Source organism: Gasterosteus aculeatus, chromosome 18 (assembly GCF_964276395.1).
Source record: "Gasterosteus aculeatus chromosome 18, fGasAcu3.hap1.1, whole genome shotgun sequence".
In the NCBI taxonomy this organism is placed as follows: Eukaryota; Metazoa; Chordata; class Actinopteri; order Perciformes; family Gasterosteidae; genus Gasterosteus; species Gasterosteus aculeatus.
The window spans coordinates 9,355,205-9,379,344 of NC_135706.1; the positions used below are offsets into that span (position 1 = coordinate 9,355,205).

A 24,140-nucleotide genomic window follows, 5' to 3' on the forward strand; every position below is an offset into this window, starting at 1 on the left:
AAGTATGGTTTCAGGTAAACAATAAAAAGAGAACTGTAGCGGCGATTTAATAGTCGAAACATCAGATCTGAATTATTCTGGCACGAATTATTGGTTGACTTCCCGCAGCCTTTTACTTCCCCTCCACCTGCTTGAGCTCACGTTTTGGAATATGATCAGTGGCATTTGGTCCATTCGATTAAAACGTGAAAATCGGCGGTGAGCATACAGCCATCGTGAGGGGGGAGTGTGTGTGTGGGGGGGGGGGGGGCGCAGTGTCCCAGCCCTCCGCATCCAGCTGGTGCGTCGCCGCGCAGCAGCAGCAGCGCGCCACTCTCGAAATGGCTTTAGCCGCAAGCAGGACGCTCTTGGCGCTATTCGTTGCGTTTTGCGCACCAGCAGGCGGATGGGCAGGTAAAAAAGATTTGTATGCTTTTGTATGAAAAAAAAGTGCATGTGTTGCGCTATTACGTTTTTCAGTTGTTGCTTTTTTTGTGGTTAAATCCTCAAGAGGTTGGATTGATCATAGCAGCTGATGCTGCCCAGCTTTTTTTTTTGCTGCAATCTGCGAGTTTTAGTGCATTAAAATGTAATGAAGCTGTTATTTTGAGGGTAAAGAAACACAGCAATGTCATGCGCGTGCTGTAAATGCAATTTTTCTAAATAGTTGCAGTGTTTCCATTTAGCTGTGAACAGTTTTGTGATTTACCTTTGACAGTAGTGAAAAAGTTAGTTGGACTGAGACAGCAAATGAGAACTTTGACTTTGTTTTTCACTGCTGGAGAAAATATGATGTGGGCAGCTGGTCTCTTAACAGCAGTCATGGAACAAGTCCTTAATGAATTACCTCGCACGGGGTGGGCACGTGCTGCAGGAGCAGTGATCAAAAATTAGAAGATGGTGATGAATATCAGGCGGCTTCTTTTTGCTGCTGAGGGGTTTCGTGTCTTATCTGTGGCTGATAAATAACCTGCATTGGCTTTAAAATCTATTTTTCGCAGGGTTAGTGTTTGTGTCATGGCGTCTCCTTTCTGTCACTGGTCCTCTGTCAAAGGTTTGAATATCACCAGCATTTAGAGAAGAGTGGTGGAATTCTACAGAGAAAAATGATTGAAAGAAAACATTTACTTTAATTTTTATATCATATTTTTGGAATCCATCTCTGCCTGTGGATACATCAAATTACTGTACTTTTACTGTATTTTAGGTTTCTTAAGTACTATTTATATAGATTTCTTCTCTCCTTTTCCTTCAATGTACCAACACATTATCCATTGACCTGTAAGTTCATGCCTCCTTGTTAACTGTGCTCTCCTGCATGAGAGCATTGCCTTCTCTGAACACCGGCAGCTGCTATTTGTTATCTTTTCCTCTCGTTTTCTTTTCCGTCTTTTAGGAAGTACTTTCAGAATGGTCCCGCTTCTTCTCTGCAACACCCTTCTTCTCATTCGTTCACTTTGGGAGCTTCTCAATACAAACACAGTTCCCCGCTGCAGGCGACCGAGCAGCTCTGCTGCTAAATGTCTCCCTCTCGGGTGTTTTGACAGTAGTTGTTAAGGGTGAGGTGAGTGTTCCTCATTAACTTTCTCCACTCACACGTCATCAGCTCGTCGGTCTAGAATTCTTTACAAAAGCGGGTGAAGTTGGGCACCTCGGCGGGAGCAGTGCAAAGAAGGAACAGAAAGAGACTTCATTTGGCTAATAAATAATGTCACTTCTTCCATGCGGCCACAGTCCATCAACTCCAGAGTGCAGCGAGTCATTTGGAAAGAGACTGAGGGGAAAAGAGGGAATCATGTCTTTGCAGGCCAGTCGAAATGCATTTCTCTGCTCCACTTAACATGATGGAATGCAAGAGCTCCCGGTGACAGATCTGACAGACAATGTTTAGGATCAGCAACTTTGCAACTTGATAGAAAAACACTGCTAAGATATTCCTCTTATTTCCCACAATACTGGGTATGTTTGATCCCCTGACGTGGCCTGACCCCGTACCCCCCACACACCTGCAACCTGCCTGCCCGTCAAACCTGCCAGCGATGGCGTGCGTCGGGTCATGATGTCATACGGTTCCAGTTGTTTAAACAAGTACCGCCTGGGCCACGTGCACACCTGTCACAGCACAGTAGACGTCAGCAAAGGTTTCGCAGGAAGATGTAGCATAAACCAACCGCAGATGTCGGCCTTCATTAGTGACGGGACATTTGAATAGAAAGTCTGTTGGTTGAAGTTTTTGGACCACCAACACTGCAATGCAAGGCGTGTTTTTAGACTGTTTTTGTTGTGTTTGGCTCCATATGGTAAAAGTCACAGGTGATGTCATCTTTGTGCACGTGTAATCCTTCCACGGCTCCATTGTTGCTTAAAATTAAATATGTCCTCACTCAAACTTCCCTTATAATTAAGGCTTAACTTCCAATCTAAAAATGTCTGTATCTAGTTTGTCATTCTGGTGAATGACTGTGCCTGTGGGCATGATGTCGGGTTTATGGTCATATTTATTACTGGCGAGAGTATATTGAAGGTCGGAGGTCACAGGGAGGTTGACAGAGGTGCTACAAAGAATTCTATAGCTCCTGGGAAGCTCTGACACTAAGGCCCCCCCCCGTGGTTGGCCCGTGGTTTCTTTGGTCTTTTATTTTTTTAGATGTTACAGAATGGACAGTCCTAGCTCAACATTGGTCCTTACTTGTCAACACATAGCGCCTCCGACTCTCGCACCCTCACAGCAGATCTTGACGGTAGTTTGTGAAAGAAGACCGATCCGGGGTTCGTTGGGGGCGAGCTGGGGGTCCGAGTCTAAGGTGCTGTGGTGCTGTTGTCAAAGTGGAGCACATTGCAGGTGCAGCGTCACAAGTATTTTGTGGATTCCTGTGACCTCAGGGCTTACCTTAGGGTTTGCCTTCATATGCTACTTGTACCAAACATGCACATACACGTGCGCGAGTCTATCTCACACATTCTTTAATTTAAAAAAAAAAACAAAGCACCTCAGGCCCTGTTCTGATTCTTTATGTGCTTAATTCTTTCCACTGTCTTACTTCATCACACTGTCCTTCATCACACATCATGTTGTATTATTGTTGGGTTTCCCATGGCAACGCTCTGGAACCAAGTCTCCCTCCGTAAGATTATGATACTACATACAGCTCAGTTGCTTAACTGCTTCCCAAACTGTTTATTCTTGGATGGGAATCGTGCATTTGCTGTGCTTGAAGGGGTCTTGATTTAATCAGAAATATCTGCTTTGCCCTTGAAACATAAATACCAGAGAGGCCAAATCAAAGAGTGATGTCTGGACAGAGGTGCACATCCCTTCCTACGTAATACATGTCCTTATGGGAAACAGGCTAGGAGTGATGAAAGATGGCCCTTTTCTTATTATGTTTCATTATAGTTTTATGGTTTTATTACAAATGTCCGTCAGCTGAGGTTTCAGTGTCCATGGCAGCTCTCAGGCACGAGGCCGTTACTAATAAAAAAAATAATTAATTCAGCTGTTTTGAAAATCTCAAGTTTTTGCTTTTAATTTCTCAATATGTATGCAGTCCCATGTGGGACCATTTAGCAGCTTTTCTTCTTTGATACAAGCTGAATTCATAAAATGAAATTGTGTTAAAGTGACACTCAAAGCAAAGAGGCAGTTGCTCTCCAAAACACGGAGGAGTTCCTGTTTTCTTTGTTTTGTTTCAAGTAAATCGAGCCAGGAGGGGAACTAATGATTGCCTTTTGTCCCGAGCTTTCAGCCATCCAAAAAGGTTCTCATACATTTAATAAACTGCCAAAATAGTTTCTACTTTTCATGGCCGCTTTACATATAAATGTATTTTTAATCAGAATCAAAGTTTCTTTGGATGGAAACAGTAATAAATACAGAGGAAATTGTACTGCTGGCAATAAAGAAGAGCTTGGACATAAAACCATGCAGTGCTACAATGGGTTGGGCAGCCAGCCTTTACGATAAGGAATGAAGAAAATACTCATTTGTTTTTCAGCAGAGAAGTCCCTGCGGTCACAAAATGGGAAACAGACATTTGTGGATAAGGGCCCGAGGGAGAGCTGGGAGCCTTCAATTCATCTAGATGGAAGACCTGTGGATCGCTTTGTCATCAGCTCCAACAAACCCACGAGGTCTCACCGCCTCACCAAAGGAAAGGACAGTCGCTCGCACGTACTGGAGGATGTAGGTAAGGCAGAAACACAGAGAACGTTAGAAAATTGACGAGAGGCAAAGCTCGGACGGGGCTTCAGATGGTGTGACGCGAACAAATCAAGCGGGAGCTGATGAGTATGTTTCTAAGCGACCCGACGTCGCACTGCTAAAGACCAAAAGAAGTCATTAAGAGGAAAACAAATGCATGGAGAGCAAAGGAAATTAAGTTTGGCCTAAACGTGGCAGTAATTGTTCAGATCCCTGAGCTCTGCACTTTCTCAAGACAAAGGGCCAAGAGGAGGTCTGTGTGCAGCGGTAATGAGTACGTACCTGCATGCACGTACCATGGATTTTTTTATTGGAGGATTGCTCCATCATTGGATGTGATGTCATCCAACTCCGCCAGACAGAGAGAAGGAGAACTCGGGGTTGGCGGCGAGCATCAGTCCGCCTCCGCAGACGGCAGTTATTTTAAGCTAAGAACGAACGTTATTTTTAAGGTCCTAACAGCTCCTTCATTCCTAATCCTACCTTGTAAAACACAAGTCAAGTCTCTTCGTGCAGGCTGCAGCGTTGACACACTTTAGCCTGCTTTTGTCATTATTCCGCTTTCCTCTGTCCTTGGCATCTTAGAGGCATACTTCATCAGCAGCGCAGAGCGGTCTGCAGCCAACCCTTCTTTTCCACATCCAATCCCGGCCCGGCGTCTTTAACTCAACGGCCTCTGTTGTGGTGACTTGCTGTGTGTTTGACATGTGTAGGTTTGGTGGTGATTGTGGTGGAGGATTGGGTGGATCCAAGCGTTGACTCGTGCATTGTCCTGTATGGTGTGTCTGTGCGTTCAAATAGTGTTCATTTGAGAGTCTGTGTGTGTGTGTGAGTGTGTCGTCAAGTGTGTGCTGCAGCGGCCTTGTGGTCTCTCCGTCTCCGGTGGTTTGCCATAACTCCCTTGCGACCGAGTCTCAGCACTGCAAATTCCTCGCAGATGGAGTGTTGTTACCTCTGCAGCACGAGGGCCGCATCGGTGGTCATAAGTTACACCATGCTGTTTAGCCTCCATATGATTAATGTGACAGAGACAAAATTTATCGGGGAGTGATTGGGGGACAACTCTTCTCACTAAGGCGTAAAAAACGTATTAGTTGACCACAAGAAAGAAGAATGACATTTTCACTTTCACTTTCATTAAATGTGTATACTGCACGGTCGGCTTACCAAGTTTCCATTGGCGACACCATTTAACCTGTCATTGTTTCGTTTTTCAGACCCTGAATGGGTTAACCTGGATGGCTTTGCTGTGTTGGGCGGCGCACCGGTCAGGAACTCATCAGCAGGTAACCTTGATATTACGGCATCTTTAAAAACATGACATGGTAGTGGTGTGTCCCATCCATCATGGATATAAGAGGAACCGCCGCATCTAATGGAATAATTATTCTCTATGAAATTTCTTGGAGCTCACTCGTTTTGTCCTATGGTATGTTGACATGAATTTCAATTAATTGAATTAATCAAACAATAAAAGAAAATAGTTTTCAATTATGGAAAAAAAATGTACCCTTTAAATCCTTGTATATTTAATGCGTTTTGACCTTTGGGCTCTGTGAACTGATAATGGGCATTCTCTTTTTTATTCAGACTGAATTAAAAAATAATCAATACTTTTTTACAGCTGTATTTACTTCTATTTAAGCCTTTTAGTCATCTCATACAAACACACAAAAAAACATTCTTGAATTTGAATTCAGAAATTATCTGTTTATTTCCGCATGGTCAAGTCTCTCCACAGCACTTGCCTTGGCGTCATCATACTAGCTAATGTATACTGTATGTATGAAAAAAATAGTGGGAAGAGTAGTTTCCTTCAGCTGTTTCATATATTGTATAAGTAGGTAGTGCAGAACTTACATTAAATAAGTAGTAACACTATTATATACATATTATAATTTTTTTTTTAAGTTTGACACTTACTTTGTTTGCAAACTGATACTGATGTTATTTATTATCCATCCTGCAATAGTTTCTGCTGTTTTTTCTGGATGTGGAAACTAGCCTATTCATTTCCATCAGGTCTCCTGGTAAATCAAGACCAGTCAAGTGCACAATCCGATTAGCTACACAGAGACAGACTGATACCGATGAGATGTGGCCTCAGACTTCAAGTCCCTCCTATTTTCATTTGTTATTTACTTGCAAAAGTCACGCTGCAACCTTGATTATGACATTTTTAAATGAGCAACCATAAGATTTTTTGTAGAAAAATCACATTTTCTATAAATACTAAACATAATCAGCCGTTATAAGACAATTTTACTCATTGCCACCCGACAGATACATAGGCAAGCAAAGTAGTCCAGTTACCAAATAGAGTTTTTTTTTTTATAGTAGGAGTAGCCATTCTTTCTTCAGCGTTGAGCTCACATTCTTCTGTCTGAACACACTGAGGTGGCTGTCCACTGCAGCAGCAGTGGTGTGTCTGTCTGTCTGGAGGCCAGCCTCACAGAACCTCCGACCATCGAGCTTCCAGGAAAAGAAGGACAGGATTTGGCAAGTGCGAGCGTTGTTGAGTCAATGGTTTAGTGGTCTGCGGCAGCGGGGCGAAACTATGTACCGGGACAGATTTCCAGAAAGCCAGAATAAGGAAGAGGAAAAGAGGGAAAGGGAGGGTTAGGTTGATTAAAACCAAATGGTTTCTTTCTTAAGTCATATAGTACGACGAGAGTCGGTCCAGTAGGTATGAGAGAAAGGATTGGCCCATATTATTGTTATTCTTTATAGTGTTGCCTCAGTAGCAGTCAAAAATGTCCTTGACTGATGATCAAATTAACTCACAGTTGGCAAATTTCAATACCCTGAATCTTGAGTTCCTAGACTTATTTCTAGGTAATTTTAAAATGGGTGGAAATAAATGAGAGTCCACCAATTTAAGTCTAAGAGATAAGTTCCATAATATGAATAATAAAAACTAAAGTAAGTAGTAAGTAGGCTATATGATTTGTAGTAAATTAAATACAGCAGTAAAAACAACAAAGTAAACAACAGTCTAAGTGATTATTCGCTGTAACAGACGAGACAGGTTATCCATGACACTTTTCACAGGTGCAGGAACATCTTGGACGGAATTGTTTTTAATGCAACATGCAACACCCTCTCTACCCTATTAAGCCACGACTAACGAACCACGCTTTGGGTGTGGTAGCCTCCGTTGGCCCACCTTACCTGTTCAAACCGTTTTTTCCACCCCTAATAACCACCCTGAATTTGGTCAAATCCACTTTCTAACATGAGCACTAACCCAGCTGTGCATGCAGCTTTCCTCATAGAAAACTGGGCAGACATGTTTCCTCTGACAGTGATTGTGAGAAGCATATGGATGCGGGATGGAGGGAGGAAAGAGAGAAGAGATTTTTTTTGAGTTACGCCAATGCTATCGCTCAACACTGCAGCCACATGAGGGGGATTGTCTGGATGTCTGAGTCAGTATTCAACATGGAGTCACTATTAGGCTGGAATTCAAGCAGGATGTCTTGGAACCCGGAGGAGATGACAGATAACATTGAACAAATCTTTTGTGTGGTAACTTTCTATATGTAAACTGACACTGTTGGCTAAAGTCATACGTAATTAAGATTTGTCTTCATTGGAGCAATTATGTTCAAGGGTGTCTGTTAGTTTCAACCAGACTCTAAAGACAGATCAACCGCGGAGCACAAATTATGATTGAACTACAGGGACACGGAGCTGAGGTGGACTCTGACCTTTGCCCTCAAACATCATCCACCCGCAGGTCAAGCCAGGTCTCCACAAACTGCTTCCAGAAGTCCGGCTTCAGTACAGCGGTCCACCAGGGTGAACAGAACAGCCCAGGCATTGGGCGGATCCAATACCCGGAGGACACACAGGCGCGCCCCTCAGTCCTCCTCGGGTCCCAGGCAGCCCGAGAGAGCTCTACCAGGAGCTCCCCCGCTGGAAAGGAGAAGGCAACACCACACCAAGCCCCAATCTGACCAGAGAAACCGAAACACAAAGAGACTAAGTAAGAGGACTCACACTCTGCAACATTCACCGCCAGATCGAGTCAAACATGAGCCTGAAAAAGACTGGCAGATTCCAAAATACATTTTGCAGATGTTTTGAATTCTCTGTAAGAATGCGCTAAATGTATTACTCTTTAGTGTGCACAGTGTAAACCCCCGCCGTGCCTGGTATCCCTTTCTATTCATAGCGTCTGAGTCCGTTCATGTGGTGTCACTGCAGGCACAGAAAGCCCTGGGCCAGAGCGCACCCGCCAACAGAGCAGCCGCAACCAAAACAATCGCATCAGGTACCTGGAGGTGTACAGAGAATCACCCCTCACTTACCAATCTGTTGCGTAACCAAATATATGTATGTGTGTATGCCAGAGCCACCTGAGTACGAGGCCCGGGACATCAGTGTCAGGGTCATGTCTCCTCAGTCAGTCCTCATCTCCTGGGTTGACCCCGCTGTTGAGATGGGAAAGGTCGGCCCCGAGGACATCAGGTAGGAGCACGCGTGGGAAATAAAGTGAATTCATAAAAAAGATGGAGGCAGAGAGACCCACTCGAACTTCCCCTGGAGTAAAAACATCCCCTTTTTCATTTCAACCCAGATCCTACACAGTTAGGTACCGGGAGAAGGGCGAGTCAGCACGGTGGGAGTACAAAGACAGCACCCAAAGGAGGATGATGATAGACACACTGTCTGCTGACGGCATGTACGAGTTCTCGGTCAGAATCTCTCAGAGAGAAAACCATGGAAAGTGGAGCGTCTCCGTCTTTCAAAGGACCCCCGAGTCAGGTATGCACATGCAGCCACTGCCACAAGATTATTTTGTAGCTCAGTTTAGGAAAAGCGATGAGTTGTGAGCCAAGAGTAAAGGTTACATGGAGCTACAGCCCAGAATTTTCCGTAGAATATAAGCAAATCTATGTTTTCGCACAACTTACTTCCTCAATATCAGACTTCATCGTGTTAAATGCCTATTTGATGCTCGATTCCATTTTTGGCTGCAGCTTTGTGAAGATTTCAGCTTTTAAACCTTGTGACAGGAGACCCTGCTGCGGTTCACTGGCACGCCAGCATTTACTGCCTGGCTAACAGCTTGGATATCAATCTGCAGTTTCCATTCATAATTCCAAAGAAAGGTTCCTGACAACATATGGCAACTTTACTTCTCCTTTTTGAAGCCTCCTGGCACAAACTCACTTTTTTGAGATTCCTCAAGCGGCAATTTCCTCAAAGTGTTCTCTAGATTATGCTTCTGGTTTCTGTCCTGCTCCTCCTCTGGATACTGGCTTGACATTCACTTGTGTTCTTTTCCTCATCGACAGCACCATCTGGGCCACCGGAGAACTTTGAGGTCAAGCCACTAAGAGGGAAAGGAACTGCTGTCATAGCAACATGGGACCCACCTGAAGAACCCAATGGGAGGATACGAGGTCCGGCCGGGCATAATAAATTAATATAGTGAAAATAGTATAAATCTTTCCTCCGCGTTTATTCGATTTTTTTTCTTTACACTTTTGAAGTTTTCTCCTGATTGGTCCCATTACTTCTCTTCAACAACAGTTCTTTATGCTCTACCTACACGCAGAGTACATCCTGTCTTATGCCCCTGCTATGAAGCCATTTGGAATGAAAAGTGTGACGCACCGCGGCAGCAGCAGCACAGCCACCTTGGATGGTCTCACGCCGGGAGAACGGTACATCTTCAAGATAAGAGCCACCAACAGGAGGGGCCAGGGCCCGCAGAGCAAAGTCCTAAGCGTCGTCATGCCGGGATGTAAGCACATTTTACTATGATCAGTATCGGCATGTGTACCACCAAACTTTGACTAATCCTACATTTTCCAAAATGTTTGTCAACCTGCCAGCCGGCAGCGCTGCCTCGACGTTCTCAAAATCCAAGGACGTCGGGAGGACTGTCCACACCCCTTCCGAACAGGACACCGACCACGATGAATCGGACGCTCAGTCGGCAAAGGCGACGGAAGAACCGACCACTCAGCAGCCCCCTCGGCCTCGCTCCGCCGCGCCGGCCGTCAGGCGCGTGCGCCCACTTTCCCAGTCGCGCTCCTACCACAACGTCTTCTCCTCGGTGAGGGGATCAGTCAGGAACACAGTGAACAGAGGGTCGTCCCGAGGGAGAGCTCAAGAGAGAGAAGACGAGGACGAAGAAGAAAAGAAAATATTCACAACGGCATCTCCGGTGGAAGAGACGACGACCGCGGAGGTCGTACTGGAGAAAAAAGAGCCGGATAACGATGTTTCCCCTGAATTTGAAGACGGAGTGCCTCAGACTACTGAAACTCCCAGCCTCAAAGTTTTGACGCGCTCCCCAATTATATCACATCCCAAACCTCCTCCCAGGAGACCCATTAAGATCCGGGTCCACAAAAAAACAGGATCCAAAGCTGCTCCCTCTTCTTGGTCTTTTTCCTCCTCATCTTCCCCCACCTCCCCCGCTTCTGCCTCTTCTCTTGATTCCTCCGTGTCCTCCACTCCCGCCCCACAAATTCAAGAGTCGGCCGCAAGTAGAAAGGATTATGTGGCTTTGACGCACCCAGAGACTAAAGACACGTATGACAAACAAAGCACAACACAGACTAAACCCTCCTCCAGACTTGTAAAAGACAGCAATCCACAGGAGACAGAGGCTGCGTCTGTTGGACGGGGTTCGGTTTCGGCGGATCGCACGAAGGGGTCCGGCTCCAGATACGGCTACAGTCGAAAACATCCCGGCAATGTGTTTCGGGGGAATTCAACTCGATTGCCGAACGGTTACAAACCTGCCGTTACCTCACAGTTGAATTTACCGAGCGGAAGTTCAAACCGGGCGACTTCAAACGCGCGGAGCGCTGCAGCGTCACGGCCCGCCCTACAGGACAGGACGCCGCCCGAGCGAGACACAACCAACGGGGCGGGAAGCGACGACAGCAACGACAAAGGCGCAGGCGCAGAAGCGACCAAAAAGGAAGAGCCTACTTCAAGCTCCTCACAAACCGCGGAGGAGGAGAGAGGGCAGGAGGAGGCGAGGAAGGAGGGTCGTAGTGAGAAGCCTGTGGTTGCTCGTACAGGCATTAGCCCAGCGTTTGCTGCGAGGTTCCCTTGGCTGGCCAGCCGTTATCCTGGCAGGTTTGGTTCGGGGACGAGAGCTTCGACGCGCAGGCTGGCCGGCAGGACCTCCGTGAACGGGACGTCGTCCTCCGCCGCGGCTGGTAGATCCGCCTTGAGGGCGACAACTGGTGCGGCGTCAGCGGCAGCAGGTGCTGCAGGAGTGTCCACGATGCAGGAAACTAGTGACGATCTACGAACGGCCGATTCACTAAAGAATGTGGCGGGCGTGGGTTTGGTTAAGCCTTCGTTGACCAATAAAAATACGGCCTCTAGTGATGCTAAAAATCCAACTACCTCATCCTCGTCATCATCTTCCTCTTTTTCAGCAACTTCTTCAAACTCTGATCCACATCATTCCTCAGGTAGACACACAGCCTCAAATGAGCCAGTCCCTCAAGAAACCTCTAATAGTGATAACAATAATGATCATAATAAGGATTACCTGGGTGGGGAAAAGGGCGGCAAATATGATGAAGTTGCTATAACTTCAGTTGACCCTAAGATACGTGTGGAGGACAATGACGGTGTGGAGACAAGAGAAACCTTCTCCAGGAAAAGACCTGAATTACCATCTGGAGGCACTCACTCTTATCGTCGTCCTGGCGTGGGGGGGAACCGGCAGTTTGGTGGCGCTCGACTTCCCATCAGACCAAAACCAGCACAAAACTCTTCAACGTCCGGGTCCTCCTCGTCATCGTCTGACTCCTCTTCCTCAAATCTGCCCCAAGTAGTTTTGACATCGGGTCGTGACGTTGGTAGCGGTACTACTGTGTCAAAGGCAGGGGGAATAATTGGAGGAAACTCCCAGTCCACATCGTCATCCTCAGCATCTTCATCATCATCTAGGGGGCAGGGAGGTCAGCCTCGCTATCCCATGGTCAGAGGGAAACCCACCAATGGAGGGAAACTCAAACCTACAAATGGAAACGGTAAAGTAAAGTGTATGTGATGCAAAGTTGCTGCCAGTACTACAACCGGCTACTGTATTACTCAAAAGGGGCAAGGTTCTGCTTAACTGATGAGCTATTCATTGATGTTAGAATACAGTCATCAGTTGATTATTTAGCAAGGAAACATCATTTTTCTTGGATCGTGTTATTGTTAAAGGTAAAAATGGACGACCAAACCTGACAGCAACGAGTGATAAGGATTCCTCCTCCGCTCGGGAAACCAGCAAGGCCGTTGGTCAAAAATTTATCACAGGACCTGATGGAACCAACTGGGTAACTACGCTATATGTAATGTTTTAGTGATTGTAACAGTACATGCAATATTGCATTGTGAAGCATATTATTCGTGCATTTTTTCTCCCGTCCTGGAGAAATTATCTCCAAAAGATTAGTTTGATCTATTTTAAGTGGTTTTTAGATTTGGCGAAACATGTTTTCTCTTAACAGATAGTAGACTTGGAGAAGGGGGTTCTTATGAACCAGGATGGACAAGTTCTCCAGGACTCCCAGGGCCGGCCCAAGAGAGTCGTGCTCGGAGCAGACGGACGCACGATTTTTGGTGATTTGCTTCTGTCTGCATTGCATGACATTCAAACAAACAGTATACAGCTTGATAATATGACACGTCATGTTTCTGCTCCTCCACTCCACCTCCCACCAGACGACATGGGCAGTCCTCTGTTAAACCAGGAAGGTATGGCTCTGTTTGGCCACGGCCGAGACGGCCGGCCGGTGGTCAATCCCAAAGACAAGGTCCTCATGTTGGGGGGGAAACCGGTAGTTGGCTTGGACCGTCCTCGCCTCAGGACCACCACCACCACCACTACAGCTCCTACCACCACCACCACCACCACAGCTCCTACCACCACACCTGAACCCACCACCACTGGCTGGATCGGGGAGGAGTCTACCACTGCCCCACCGTTCCCAACCTGTCCACCTGGAACCTTCTCCAAAACAGATGAATATGGGTATCCACTGCTTGACATGGAAGGAATATTGGACTGTTATCCAGAAGGTGAGACTATGAGATGGGCAGAAGTAACTGAAATTCATCACAATGCACTTGTATAAAAGATTCATCTACAAAGATAGTTATGCTACATTAATGTAACAAAACACTGCTGTGGCCCAATTTAGTAAATAGACTTTCCTCATAACTGAAGTTAAGGGGAACGTGAATCATTTTAGAGAATAGTCACTTCACCAAATTGCTCTGGCCAAGGCCATTAGTGTTTCCTATATGAGTCCTATGACTTTACAACTGTGTGTGCTTTAACTGTGATTTGCTGAGTGTGTGTGTGTGTGTGTGTGTGTGTGTGTGTGTGTGTGTGTGTGTGCGTGCGTATGTGTGTCTGTGTGTAGATTTGACACCACAGAAACCACATGCAAGTCTCCACATCTGGTGCCTCAATGTGGTCAGAGTATTGCATGTTTAAACACAAGAAGAGCTGTCACTTGTGCATTGCCATGTAGGTCATTGTTCAAAGACAGTAAATGAAATATAGTAAAAACACATGCATGAAGACACACACACCATGGTTATTATAAGTATTAAAGTAAACATTGCAGACAAAATTTAAATAATTGATCCAAACCAAGAGTAGAGGATCAGAATTCTAGATTTGCTATTCACCAAAACGCAAAAATAAAACCTGGCAAGCAATGAACAGATTTCTAAAAATCTGTAACTGTAAAAGTAATGATGATTTGGATCTTCAGGCCATTGTTGTTTAATAACTGATCAAATCTGGGGGGGAAAGCTCATTATGCTGCAAATACCTTTCATAATAAATTGCCATGAAAACATACCGAGACAACAGCTACAGCTGAAGTCTAAAGCAAAGAAAGCAGGTGCATTTTCTTACAACACTTTTACAACAATTACAATTTTTTCTCTTAAAACCTCATGACACAATTAAATTCACTGAAATCTTCCCAGTGTTTCAAAAGAATCAGCGTGTGTATTAGTGCTGGTACGAAAGGTGGGTGTACATGTCAAAGTGTGAATGCAAGCTCAGAAATGTGAACATCGTCATGTGAGATTGATACTACAGCTTCTTCTACTTTTCTGACAGAGGAATCCTCAGGAATGGAAATGGACGTCATGGTTACAGTGAACACAGTGCCTGATGCTTTAGAGCTTAAGAAAGGTATTGGCTGAGTTTGGCTTTGGAACTATTTCTAATGGTCTTAACTACACTAAATGCTTATTGTTTGTTGACTGTTGACTGCGCTGTTTGTTTGTTCTGATGATGTGTTTGCTAGCTTATCTGGTCTCTTGCCTGCGGTCCTAGTTTCTCCTCTTGTTCCTTTGTCCGGCCTGACCTCGGTCCATGGCTGAGGTTGTGGCTATTTTGCCGTTTCCAAAATCATGACGATGTGAACTGCATTACCGAGAATGCCCTCGCTAATGACTGAATGCAATGTCTTCGCTGGTGTTGAAATGTGATAGATGAACTAAAGCCTCAACTGAACACCAGCTGAGTGAAAAGCTGCAGCATTTGATTGATGTGAGCCGTTGTTGTCATTCCACTTTGTGGGTTCGTATCTATCAAGGATTATGTTGCACGCGAGCCGCGTTTGATATTTGCCTTATTTTGGGGGTTTTCGCTTGACATATTGAGCATTAAAATGTTTTCTTACTATTTCCCTGCCATGGCTCAAAGCTGGTAGCATGTGTGCAGACCATGCTGTCACGCCAAGGGCCACTAACGCGGCACAGGGGGAGAAAACAACTAGTAGAAGGAACTAATAGGATTCCCCCCATTTGTCAGCCGTGCACTTGGCACTTGTCAAATGACCGTTGTCTTCAAGCCCCCCTCATATGGAAAATATGGGTAGCCAATCATTACATAAGAATACAGCTGTGGGTGTTCGGGGGGGGGGGTATTTCAAAGTGAGCTCACCCATCTACCCACAATTAATGAAATCTATTTGAAACTCTTATTCCACAGATCATGGTGCCAATTGCGAAGGATTAATGAAACACATCAGCATGCTTTAGAATTTGGGTGCAAACACCAAACATCTATTTCAATCCATGCTCACTGACACATGTGTTGTTGCTAGATGAGCTCTTTGTCCAGACCACCATGCAACCCACAACCACCACGACAGAGATCCCGACTCCAGAGCCAGACACCAGAACATCCAACCACGGCCCCTCATCCGAGCTCGACCTCAGTGGGAAGAAGCGATTCACAGGTACTCAAAGACTGAAATGCACTTTGTGTTATCCAACAACAATATGCACGGTTATATTTACTCTCTCTCCTTTCTTTCTCTGTTTCTGTGCACACACTAAATCTTCCAGGGCCTTACATTCCAGATTTAACATCACATTTCTATTTCTTTTACGACAGCCCCCCTCAGATAGAAATAGTAAGTCATACTGTTTTAAATGTGTTAAAAAAATCTTCTTCTCAAGGACCAAAATTAGCTTTGAGGAAAATTTGCATGTTACAATTTTAGTTTTATCATTTTTTATGTGTGCAAATTAGTTTAGAGACAAATTATCTTTAACATACAGTGCACTAATATCTAATAGTAACTAATAGCATACGTCTCTTACTAAGCAAGAGTGGGAGCATGATTGACAATGTATGCTTGGCTTCTGAGTATTACGCGGTTGTTTTTTGTCCCTATTTGTGAGTGTGTGTATGTGTGTGATGAATGTGTGCTGTAAATAATGGTAGGCAGTTCTGTTTTGTTTTGTTGGCTTGTAATACATTCGGACCTCTAACTTGGCTTTGTGAGCAAAAATCTATAAGCTATTATTTCTTCATCCATATCATAACGTAGATTATTGCAGCTACAGTCAAGCAATCAATTAGTGAAATATACTGTACATCCATATGTAAAAATAGCAAAATGCAATAGTTGTATCTCTAATGGTTGATTCAAATCGGTTCCATCCATCTGCGATTGGATCACAATAACACAGTTCATTGAGGGCAAACGGCTCAGGCTCTCCAGAAGTGATCTCAGTAAATTTCAGCCCCCTGCTTTCGTCCCACTTGCTTGCTTTGGCCTCTCACTTCATCTGGTTGCACAAACAGTGTGCAATATTCTCAAGACAGTTATAAATGCTGCATCTGCTTAGCTCCAGCCTTTAAAATACGACATAAGGTCAGAGGTCGTTCAATAGTGGTTTTTATGCCTTTTACTTCACACTGTCTCCACTATTGTTATTTCCACAGCTGAAACAACAATTGTGGAGATACTGTGACCACATGCTTTGATAGTACATATGCAGACAAATACCAGCATTTAAATAGTATGTACCCTCTTTCATATTTATTTTGATATAGTTTAGGCTCAATTCACTTACTCACATGATTCTCCTGCCGGAGATAATAAAAGCAGTTGCATGAATCTGTTAGTTGGATACAGATGTGCAAACATAGCCGCAGTGAATTTGAAAAATTAGGGCCGGGATGTTTGGACTATTAGAATGATAACTAATGCCTCATTGGACTGATATTACAGTTGACATGTTGTGAACTGTACAGAAACTGTTTCCCATTGTCATCTGATCCATCTGGCTCACACAACTGTATTTGTCTGGGTGTTTTGCGTTTGGCTTTTCCTCAAGCAGAATAAGACAGACAGGAGGACAGACAAACAGAGAAAAACATCTGGATCTTCTCTTTGCATGAGCCTGCAATGATCCCGGACATGTGGATGCCGTTCAGTACCGCGGCCCGACAAGCACCCTGTGTGTAGAGAGACATATTTCGGTGTATCAGTGCAAAATACATGAGCCATTTGATTGCGTAACACACACACACACGGTAGGAGCTTGTAAACGCCTGAACCCATACAGCCCGAAAAGAAGGTGTGTTGACGTGTAGACAAGCTACTGACATGTGTTAGACTCTTTGTATGTGCAGAGGGAAAATCATCTTGGAAGGTCAGACTCCAGTGGGTCCCTTCAAACCGCTGTCTCACTAGGAATAGAGAGAGAGTCAAAGTATAGAGAGTCAAAGTATGTTCAGCCTTCCCAGAAAAAAGAAGAAAAATAACTACAAACAAACCTCAAAATTAGGCTGTTTCAAAAATAGTATGAGCTAGAAAAGTATCATCTTTTAAATTTTGGTACAGGTTTGCGCCCATTGAGATGAATGCTTTTTTAAATATTCTTGTCAATGATTAATTGCCGACACGAGTCAAACTGGATCACTTTCCATCTCATTTCTCTGGCCATCAGCTCCCTATATGAACTACATCCAGAAGGACCCAGCGTCTCCTTGCTCCTTGACGGAGGCTCTGGAGTATCTTCAGGTGGACGTCTTGGAGAACCTGATGGAGAAGGACAGCCTTGCAGTCAATCAGAACCAGCCTCCCAAACACAAGCCTCATAACCTCACCGTGGTCGCCATGGAGGGCTGCCACTCCTTCATCATCCTGGACTGGGGTCGCCCGCTGAGGGACGACATGGTGTCAGGTACTCATCTCATCAACCTTTCATCCGTTGTGTTTTGGGATATGCCTTTAACGTGTTATCATCTCCCAGTCAGAGTTTCTGACCGTACTCCTGTTCATTGAGAATGAATCCAGAAAAGGCCGCGTTAAACTCCTGCGGAGTTCATTGGAGAGAATCCAAATTATTTTGCCGGTGGGTCGGCGGTTGTGTGACAGAGCAGAGAAGGGAGATCACAGCACTCTGTATGAGACGTGGTGGACTATCAAAGGTAGCGGCTTGGCCAGCGAGAGAGGCACGAGGTTTTCTTTGGCAGGAAAACACCAGCTCCTGGTCATGCGGAGGGCCGGTCCGTCCGCAGATGTCTAAAACAGAGACACTTTTCCATCGCTGTTGTTTTCTTCTCCCGCTCTCTTTCCATCTGCTGCCCCTGGTGTTTCCTCTCTGCTTGCACACACTGCAAGTTGGCACAAGCCTTTTGGCACTTTTCCCCCCTCATCACAATTTGGGATTGTATCTGCATGTAGTTATTAGGGCGTGTTTGCAGAGACGCGTCAGACGGGTCATTTGTCACAGCTTTTAAAACAAGTGTAAGTGGACTCAAGAGATGACGGTCATTGACACCCAACTAGTGGTTCCATTAACTTGCATGCATTTAAGACTTTTTCCTCAAAGGTTTTGGGGGAAATTTACTATTCTTAACTATAAAAACTCTTTTGAAAACGCCTAACGCAGAGAAAGAGTCTACATACTACTCTATCAAACCCCAGTTTAATAACATAGAATGGGGAAAGAAGAAAAACAAAGCAGCAAGTATTTCCCTTTTATTCTGTCAGCCGCGTTGGTGTGGCTCCAGTAAAAACAGACATTTAGACTGTAAAGTCACAGAGGGATAGTTTTTGTTTGATGTGCGGCAGAGCTGTTCCCCATAGTTTAACAGTGAGTGACTGAGAGCTGCGTGACCTGAGGTTGCTAACCGGATTCTAAGGATTAGTCTGAGAAGAAGAAAGCACACCGGCAGGCTGGATGACTTATTTAAAGAATTTACACTTTTTTTTTTTAGTTTGTATCTTTATGGTTGAAATGCACTTATGGTAAGTCGCTTTGGAAAAAAGCGTCAACTAAATGACATGTAATGTGACGACAGTCAGCACAAAATCACAGAATTATTGAAATCCTAACATAAATGTTGTATACCGAGGGTATTAGTTTCAAATTAAAATGTTACATTGATGTAAAGAATGTCTTCCTAACTTATCGTCTGTTATCACCTACTGCCTTGAGTCTTCATTGTGCCCCTGCAGGATACATGGTCCACAGCGCTTCATATGACGATGTGCTCAACAATAGATGGTCCACTAAACCCTCCAGCGGGAGCCACCTGCCTTTGGAGAATCTCAAACCAAACTCTAGGTAATAGAAAACCCCACCTGCTGTGTGTTTCTATCATTGTGTCATATAGTCTCACTCATAGAAAAAGCCAACCATGCCAACGGCGGTGGGCTTTGTTGACAGATGTAATCTTCATAATGAGGTTGCTGCCTCGCCTGCAGGTGATTGGCCGTTTGCACTGAGAAGAAGGGAGAGTTTTTACCCCAAACATCTAAATTCTTGCTTTGTTTGAAACAATGCATGTTTTTGCAATGTACTGTTGGATGAATGGCACGTGGGACTACAGGGACCACATGTCGGTTTAATTATGATTCAGTCAGTGCATGAGACACGTTATAAATTGCAAGCTGTCACACAAACATCTGGTGGAAAAACTGTTTTAAATGTGTGAGTTCAGGGAATCAGGTAGAATCAGATAGGGGTATCCTCTCACCCAGCGGAGGCAAACATTTGCAGTGTTATGATAAGAGTGGGCCTTGGAAAAACAATCACTGTCTGGCTCTGTGTAACGGTTAAAGTTTTCCGAGAGTCTGCAAAGAGGGATTACCTCCTATGCAACCGGTTTGTATTCATGGCGTCTCGCGTGATTCCAGTGGATCCGGGCAGAGCTCATGTGACACTGTTGGCATTTCCTATCCTAGAGGCTCCTTCTGGTTGCCAGAACTGCTGAGGTACAATAGGCCTCTACTCAGACATACGTATGTAGATTCACATTTGGACAAATTAGATCCAAGAAGTTTTCCTACAGATAAATTGAGTGAATTACAAATTACCGCTTGTAATAATTCCAGTTTGCATGAGTAATTTCATTCTCTTCTTTGTTGGTCAGACAAAACGAGGCACCGTATGATGATATATTTGTTGGTTACTGTTGTGGCGTGGCCATGGCGATTACTTACAAGGGATTGACTCAACGTGAACTTAGTGAGACCTTGCAGAGTAAAAGGAAGCACATATGTGCACGATACAGCAATGATGAACACGCACTTGCAGTTTACACATTAGCCAGCTACAGTGGAATAATTAGCAATTATATCTAAATTTCCTTTACGTTTTTATTGTCTGTTAATCTCGTCTTTTCCTCCCCTCAGCGCCTTTCCCTCCTTCTCCCTTCAACGCGGGCCAAATAGTTATTATATTGAGCCGCGCTCACTTTGGATTTAAACGAATAGAAAACAGACCTCTCTTAAATCAGCCGGACTGAAGCCTGCAGAGTCATCTGCTCCGGTCATTAACGTTTCACAACAACACTGGCGCCGTCATGACACTTTCGCTCTCGTGTAAATCCTTGTGTGCTGTGGTGCGTTTTTTATTCAGGTACTACTTCAAAGTGCAGGCCAAGAATGTGTTCGGTTTGGGACCCGTCAGCGACACGCTCACCTATGTCACCGAATCAGGTTTGTCACTTATCAACACACCTGCAAAGTTAACGCTCTGAGATGCCTCGCTGTGGCTGAAGGTCACGGTGAAGTTCGTTGTAATGCAATACGTGATGTTCAAATATAAATCCGTCGTCGCAGTGAAGCCCGACTGGAAGGTATACTCGGCGTTGAGCATTATGGGTATTTCATTCTCAATATCAGGGAAATGCATTAAATGTGCAATGGTGCCTGCATGCTTTTCCTCCCTTGGGAAATGATCACATTCTTTCTTTCTTTCTTTCTTTCTTTCTTTCAGACGACCCTCTTCTTATTGAAAGACCACCTGGTGAGTGCTGTTAGGATTTAACCATTTTCACTACATAACTGTTTAGGATACTTTGTGTTGGCAAACATCTCTCTGAACAAGCTCTGAGAGAAGAAATGATTTATTAGATTACACTGCAGAAATGGAAAGAAAGGTTTTTGGTAATTCAGAAGCAGATTGTCAATAAAAGTGTCATTTGCAATAGGACATTAAAACAAAAGAAAAGGAGACAAAAGTAAACTAACTGTGTAATCTAATCTTCTCACCCTGATTCCTTCGCAGGGGCAAAGTGCTAAACATAAGCTATGAAAAGCCATTATGATATGATACGAGAGGCTGTAAATAAATAAACAAGCAACCTAACAACATTTGCATGAAAAAAGAAGATCATCTTGCCATATTGAAAGGTTGCTTTTGAAGAACTGGGTGTTCTAGAGTTTGTTATGCGTGCGGCTGTGGCACAGAAACCGAACCACTGCGTGATGCGTCTCCTCCTCTGCTCCTCAGGGGGAGAACCCATCTGGATCCCCTTTACCTTCAAGTATAACTCGGCCCACAGCAGCTGTAAGGGCAGCCAGTACGTCAAGCGGACATGGTACAGGAAGTTTGTGGGTGTGGTCTTGTGTAACTCTCTGCGATACAAGATCTTCATGGGAGATGGTCTCAGAGGTAACGTACGACATCACCTGCACTCACATTTAAACCTGTTATGCTCAGTACGTTTCCCCGTGCAATCGTAAACAATGCTAATGATGATTCCCCTTCGACAGAGCCCTTTTACAGTATAGGCGATACATTTGGCCAGGGAGAAGACCAATGCCAGTTTGTGGACTCCTACAGGGACGGAAGGACAGGACCGGCATACCTCTCGAATAATCTGCCCTCAGCACAAGGTAAACGCCCTGCACGTTTGTGGCTTTGATCCTTTCGCCCTAACCTCTGATCAGATGCATTGATCAGATGCATTGATCGTATGTGAAGAATACAGATGGGTCATACTGTATGCGTCTCTAAATGTCTTCCTTTTGCAGGATTTTATCGCGCCTACAGACAGCAGCCCGTTTCATTTGGAGTCATCGGTCGACGTACACCCCATCCGTTCGTGGGCTGGTACGAATGCGGCGTTCCCATCCCCGGGAAGTGGTAGAACGGGCTCTCGCCATCTCTGGTGCTGCCGTTAAAAACAGACTTCTGCCTTACCACTACCATTTCATAACAGCATCACACACAGAGAATATACTACTTTTTAAACAACTCAATGTATATCGTTACAATGCACTTTTTAATATAAAGCAGTCTGTATATGAGGGGAAAAAAAAAAAAGAAGCATGTGTGCTTTCGCTTATTGTAACTCTCGTCTTAAAGTGTCCATGTACTATTCCCGACTGTCCTGAAGACAGGTCCTAACCCAGTGTTATTTATCTCATCAGTAATGTACTCACACAGTCAAGCCAGTGACATTGGACCAAAGCACAAGCTGCAGAGCAAACTGTAAGAATGGGCACTTAAGGTGTGTACAGGTCTGTTAATTTTCAATCGCGAGATATGAATTTCATTTTTTTTAATACCTTTTGACAGCTACTTTTGTTGTTTATTTGTGTTCTTTACCCGTTATACTGTTTTTTTTGGTATCCTGTTGGAAATCATCATATTTCCTTGGAAGTTACTGTGTAAGGTTTGTGTGTATGCAGACAAAGAATAAAAGACCAAATATTTGCTCAGGAATTGTGAGAGACTGAATAAACGGTTCTGGAAAACCGCAGCGATCCAAAAAACACGAATAATATCGTATTCTCCTGCTGCCACATTCTTTCTGAGCAAAAGCTTCCAAAGCCGAAACAGAACTCCTTAATCAACATAATGAAAGATTCGAGTACGCTTTAAGTCAAACGGTGAGCCCCACAGCCGGGGCCAACACTGACGCCGCGCTGCTGGAGACCCCCGATGTATCGCCGGGCCCGCGGGAGGGAAGGGAGACCCGGGAGAACCGGAGCCAACAGCTACGGTAAACTGAACCAACCAAATGAACGGAATGGAAAATTAACATGAAAAATGTCACCTAATTAAGATAAAGAAAAACTACACTGTGGAAATACTAGATTACTGTAGAAGTCCTGCAGTGAGAATGTGTTTAAACAAAAGCATCAAGTATTCAATGTAATTATAATTGGCCACTACCAGTGTGATTGTATTTTATATCATATTACTGTATAATTATTGCTGTATTATTGATGCATTCATTAGTTAATAGTAGTGAGTTTAACATGCAATACTATTTAATGCAAATGCTATGTGACTATTAACGATTCAAATATTGTAGTGGACTCTAAAACACAATATGTACATATCTATATACTGTGGTGGAGTAGAAATATAAAGTTGCATGAAATTGAAGACAAAGTTTGTATCTTACGGCTATAAATTTCAACTGATCCTCTATCAATGACTGAAGGATTGAGTCCACACGCCTCAGAACATGGCTTTTGGATTTGAAGTTTGCCAATACTAATACTTGTGTGGGCAGTCTTTCGAAAACTTCCTCCAACTCTGCTTGAAATAGTATCTTTATTTGCATGGTTAGATTTTGAAAAGCCAGTGGTGAGTATTAAACTAATGATTTACTCCAAATGTTGAACAACTGAACACAGATAAGATCTTTCACAAGGAATAGACGCTGAAATCCAATTCTGGTGCTCAGACTTTGATGTGATGTTTGAACACGAATTATTGTCCATCTGTGTGAAATCACTTATAAAAGAAAAAAGGAAAAAGTATGACCATGACTGTGTCAGCACCACATTAACCAGGTGGAAAACAGATGGGGGCTTAATAAATGGCAAGATGTCTTATTTCTAAGTGTTGCCAATTCATTATTACCCCATGGGATATTCACAACGCTTTTAAAAACGTTTTGCTCTTTCCGTGACCCAACAGCCCAGCCGGTGTTTTCCTCACTGCTTGCTCAGAGAATATTACTGTCTTGACTCTCCCAAAAATTAATTATATCCATTTTCTACACATAATGCACAATTCTGCCTCATAGCCAAACCCAACATTCGCTGGGAAAGGAATCGGGTCTGTTTAATTCAAGAAAGTGGATCAAAATAAACAGGTTAGTGCACTGAAATATAGCCGTTAATGAACCTGAAATGAACCAAATCCTCCTCGTTGAACATGTGTAAATCACCCACTGGACAAAAGGTATTTCTCCAAAAACATGACTTTTATATAATATAATTATATTACATTGAGCGGTTGTATTACTTCCCTTACTTTAACTGAGCCCTTATCTGAGGAGCGTAGGCAGTAGTTTGTTGAAGTTGGCTCCAAAGTGGTTATTTTGGAGCGATAACAGTTCAATTTGTCAACACTTTGTTGGACGGTTGTCATATTTTAAACTAATAAACACGTCTTCAGT

At 44.1% G+C, this 24,140-nt stretch overlaps 1 protein-coding gene across 4 annotated transcripts; it reads left to right on the forward strand.

Annotated features, from left to right (window-relative positions):
• The first annotated feature begins 266 nt into the window (after positions 1-266).
• Positions 267-22,447, forward strand: fndc1 (fibronectin type III domain containing 1). 4 transcript variants are annotated; one of them, XM_040161371.2, is made up of 22 exons: positions 267-393; positions 3,975-4,166; positions 5,398-5,466; positions 7,920-8,168; positions 8,358-8,456; positions 8,536-8,653; positions 8,763-8,950; positions 9,484-9,591; positions 9,747-9,935; positions 10,027-12,198; positions 12,377-12,492; positions 12,667-12,778; positions 12,881-13,237; positions 14,298-14,372; positions 15,292-15,426; positions 17,432-17,668; positions 18,949-19,057; positions 20,354-20,433; positions 20,714-20,743; positions 21,230-21,391; positions 21,493-21,615; positions 21,754-22,447. In XM_040161371.2, exons 1-22 carry the CDS (start codon positions 321-323, stop codon positions 21,867-21,869), a joined length of 5,109 nt encoding a protein of 1,702 aa, XP_040017305.2. In that variant the 5' UTR covers positions 267-320; the 3' UTR covers positions 21,870-22,447. The 4 variants fall into 4 exon arrangements, with proteins under 4 accessions (XP_040017305.2, XP_040017307.2, XP_040017306.2 ...); XM_040161372.2 differs by having other exon boundaries at positions 281-393; positions 3,978-4,166; XM_040161373.2 differs by lacking the exon at positions 14,298-14,372.
• The last annotated feature ends 1,693 nt before the right edge of the window (positions 22,448-24,140 follow it).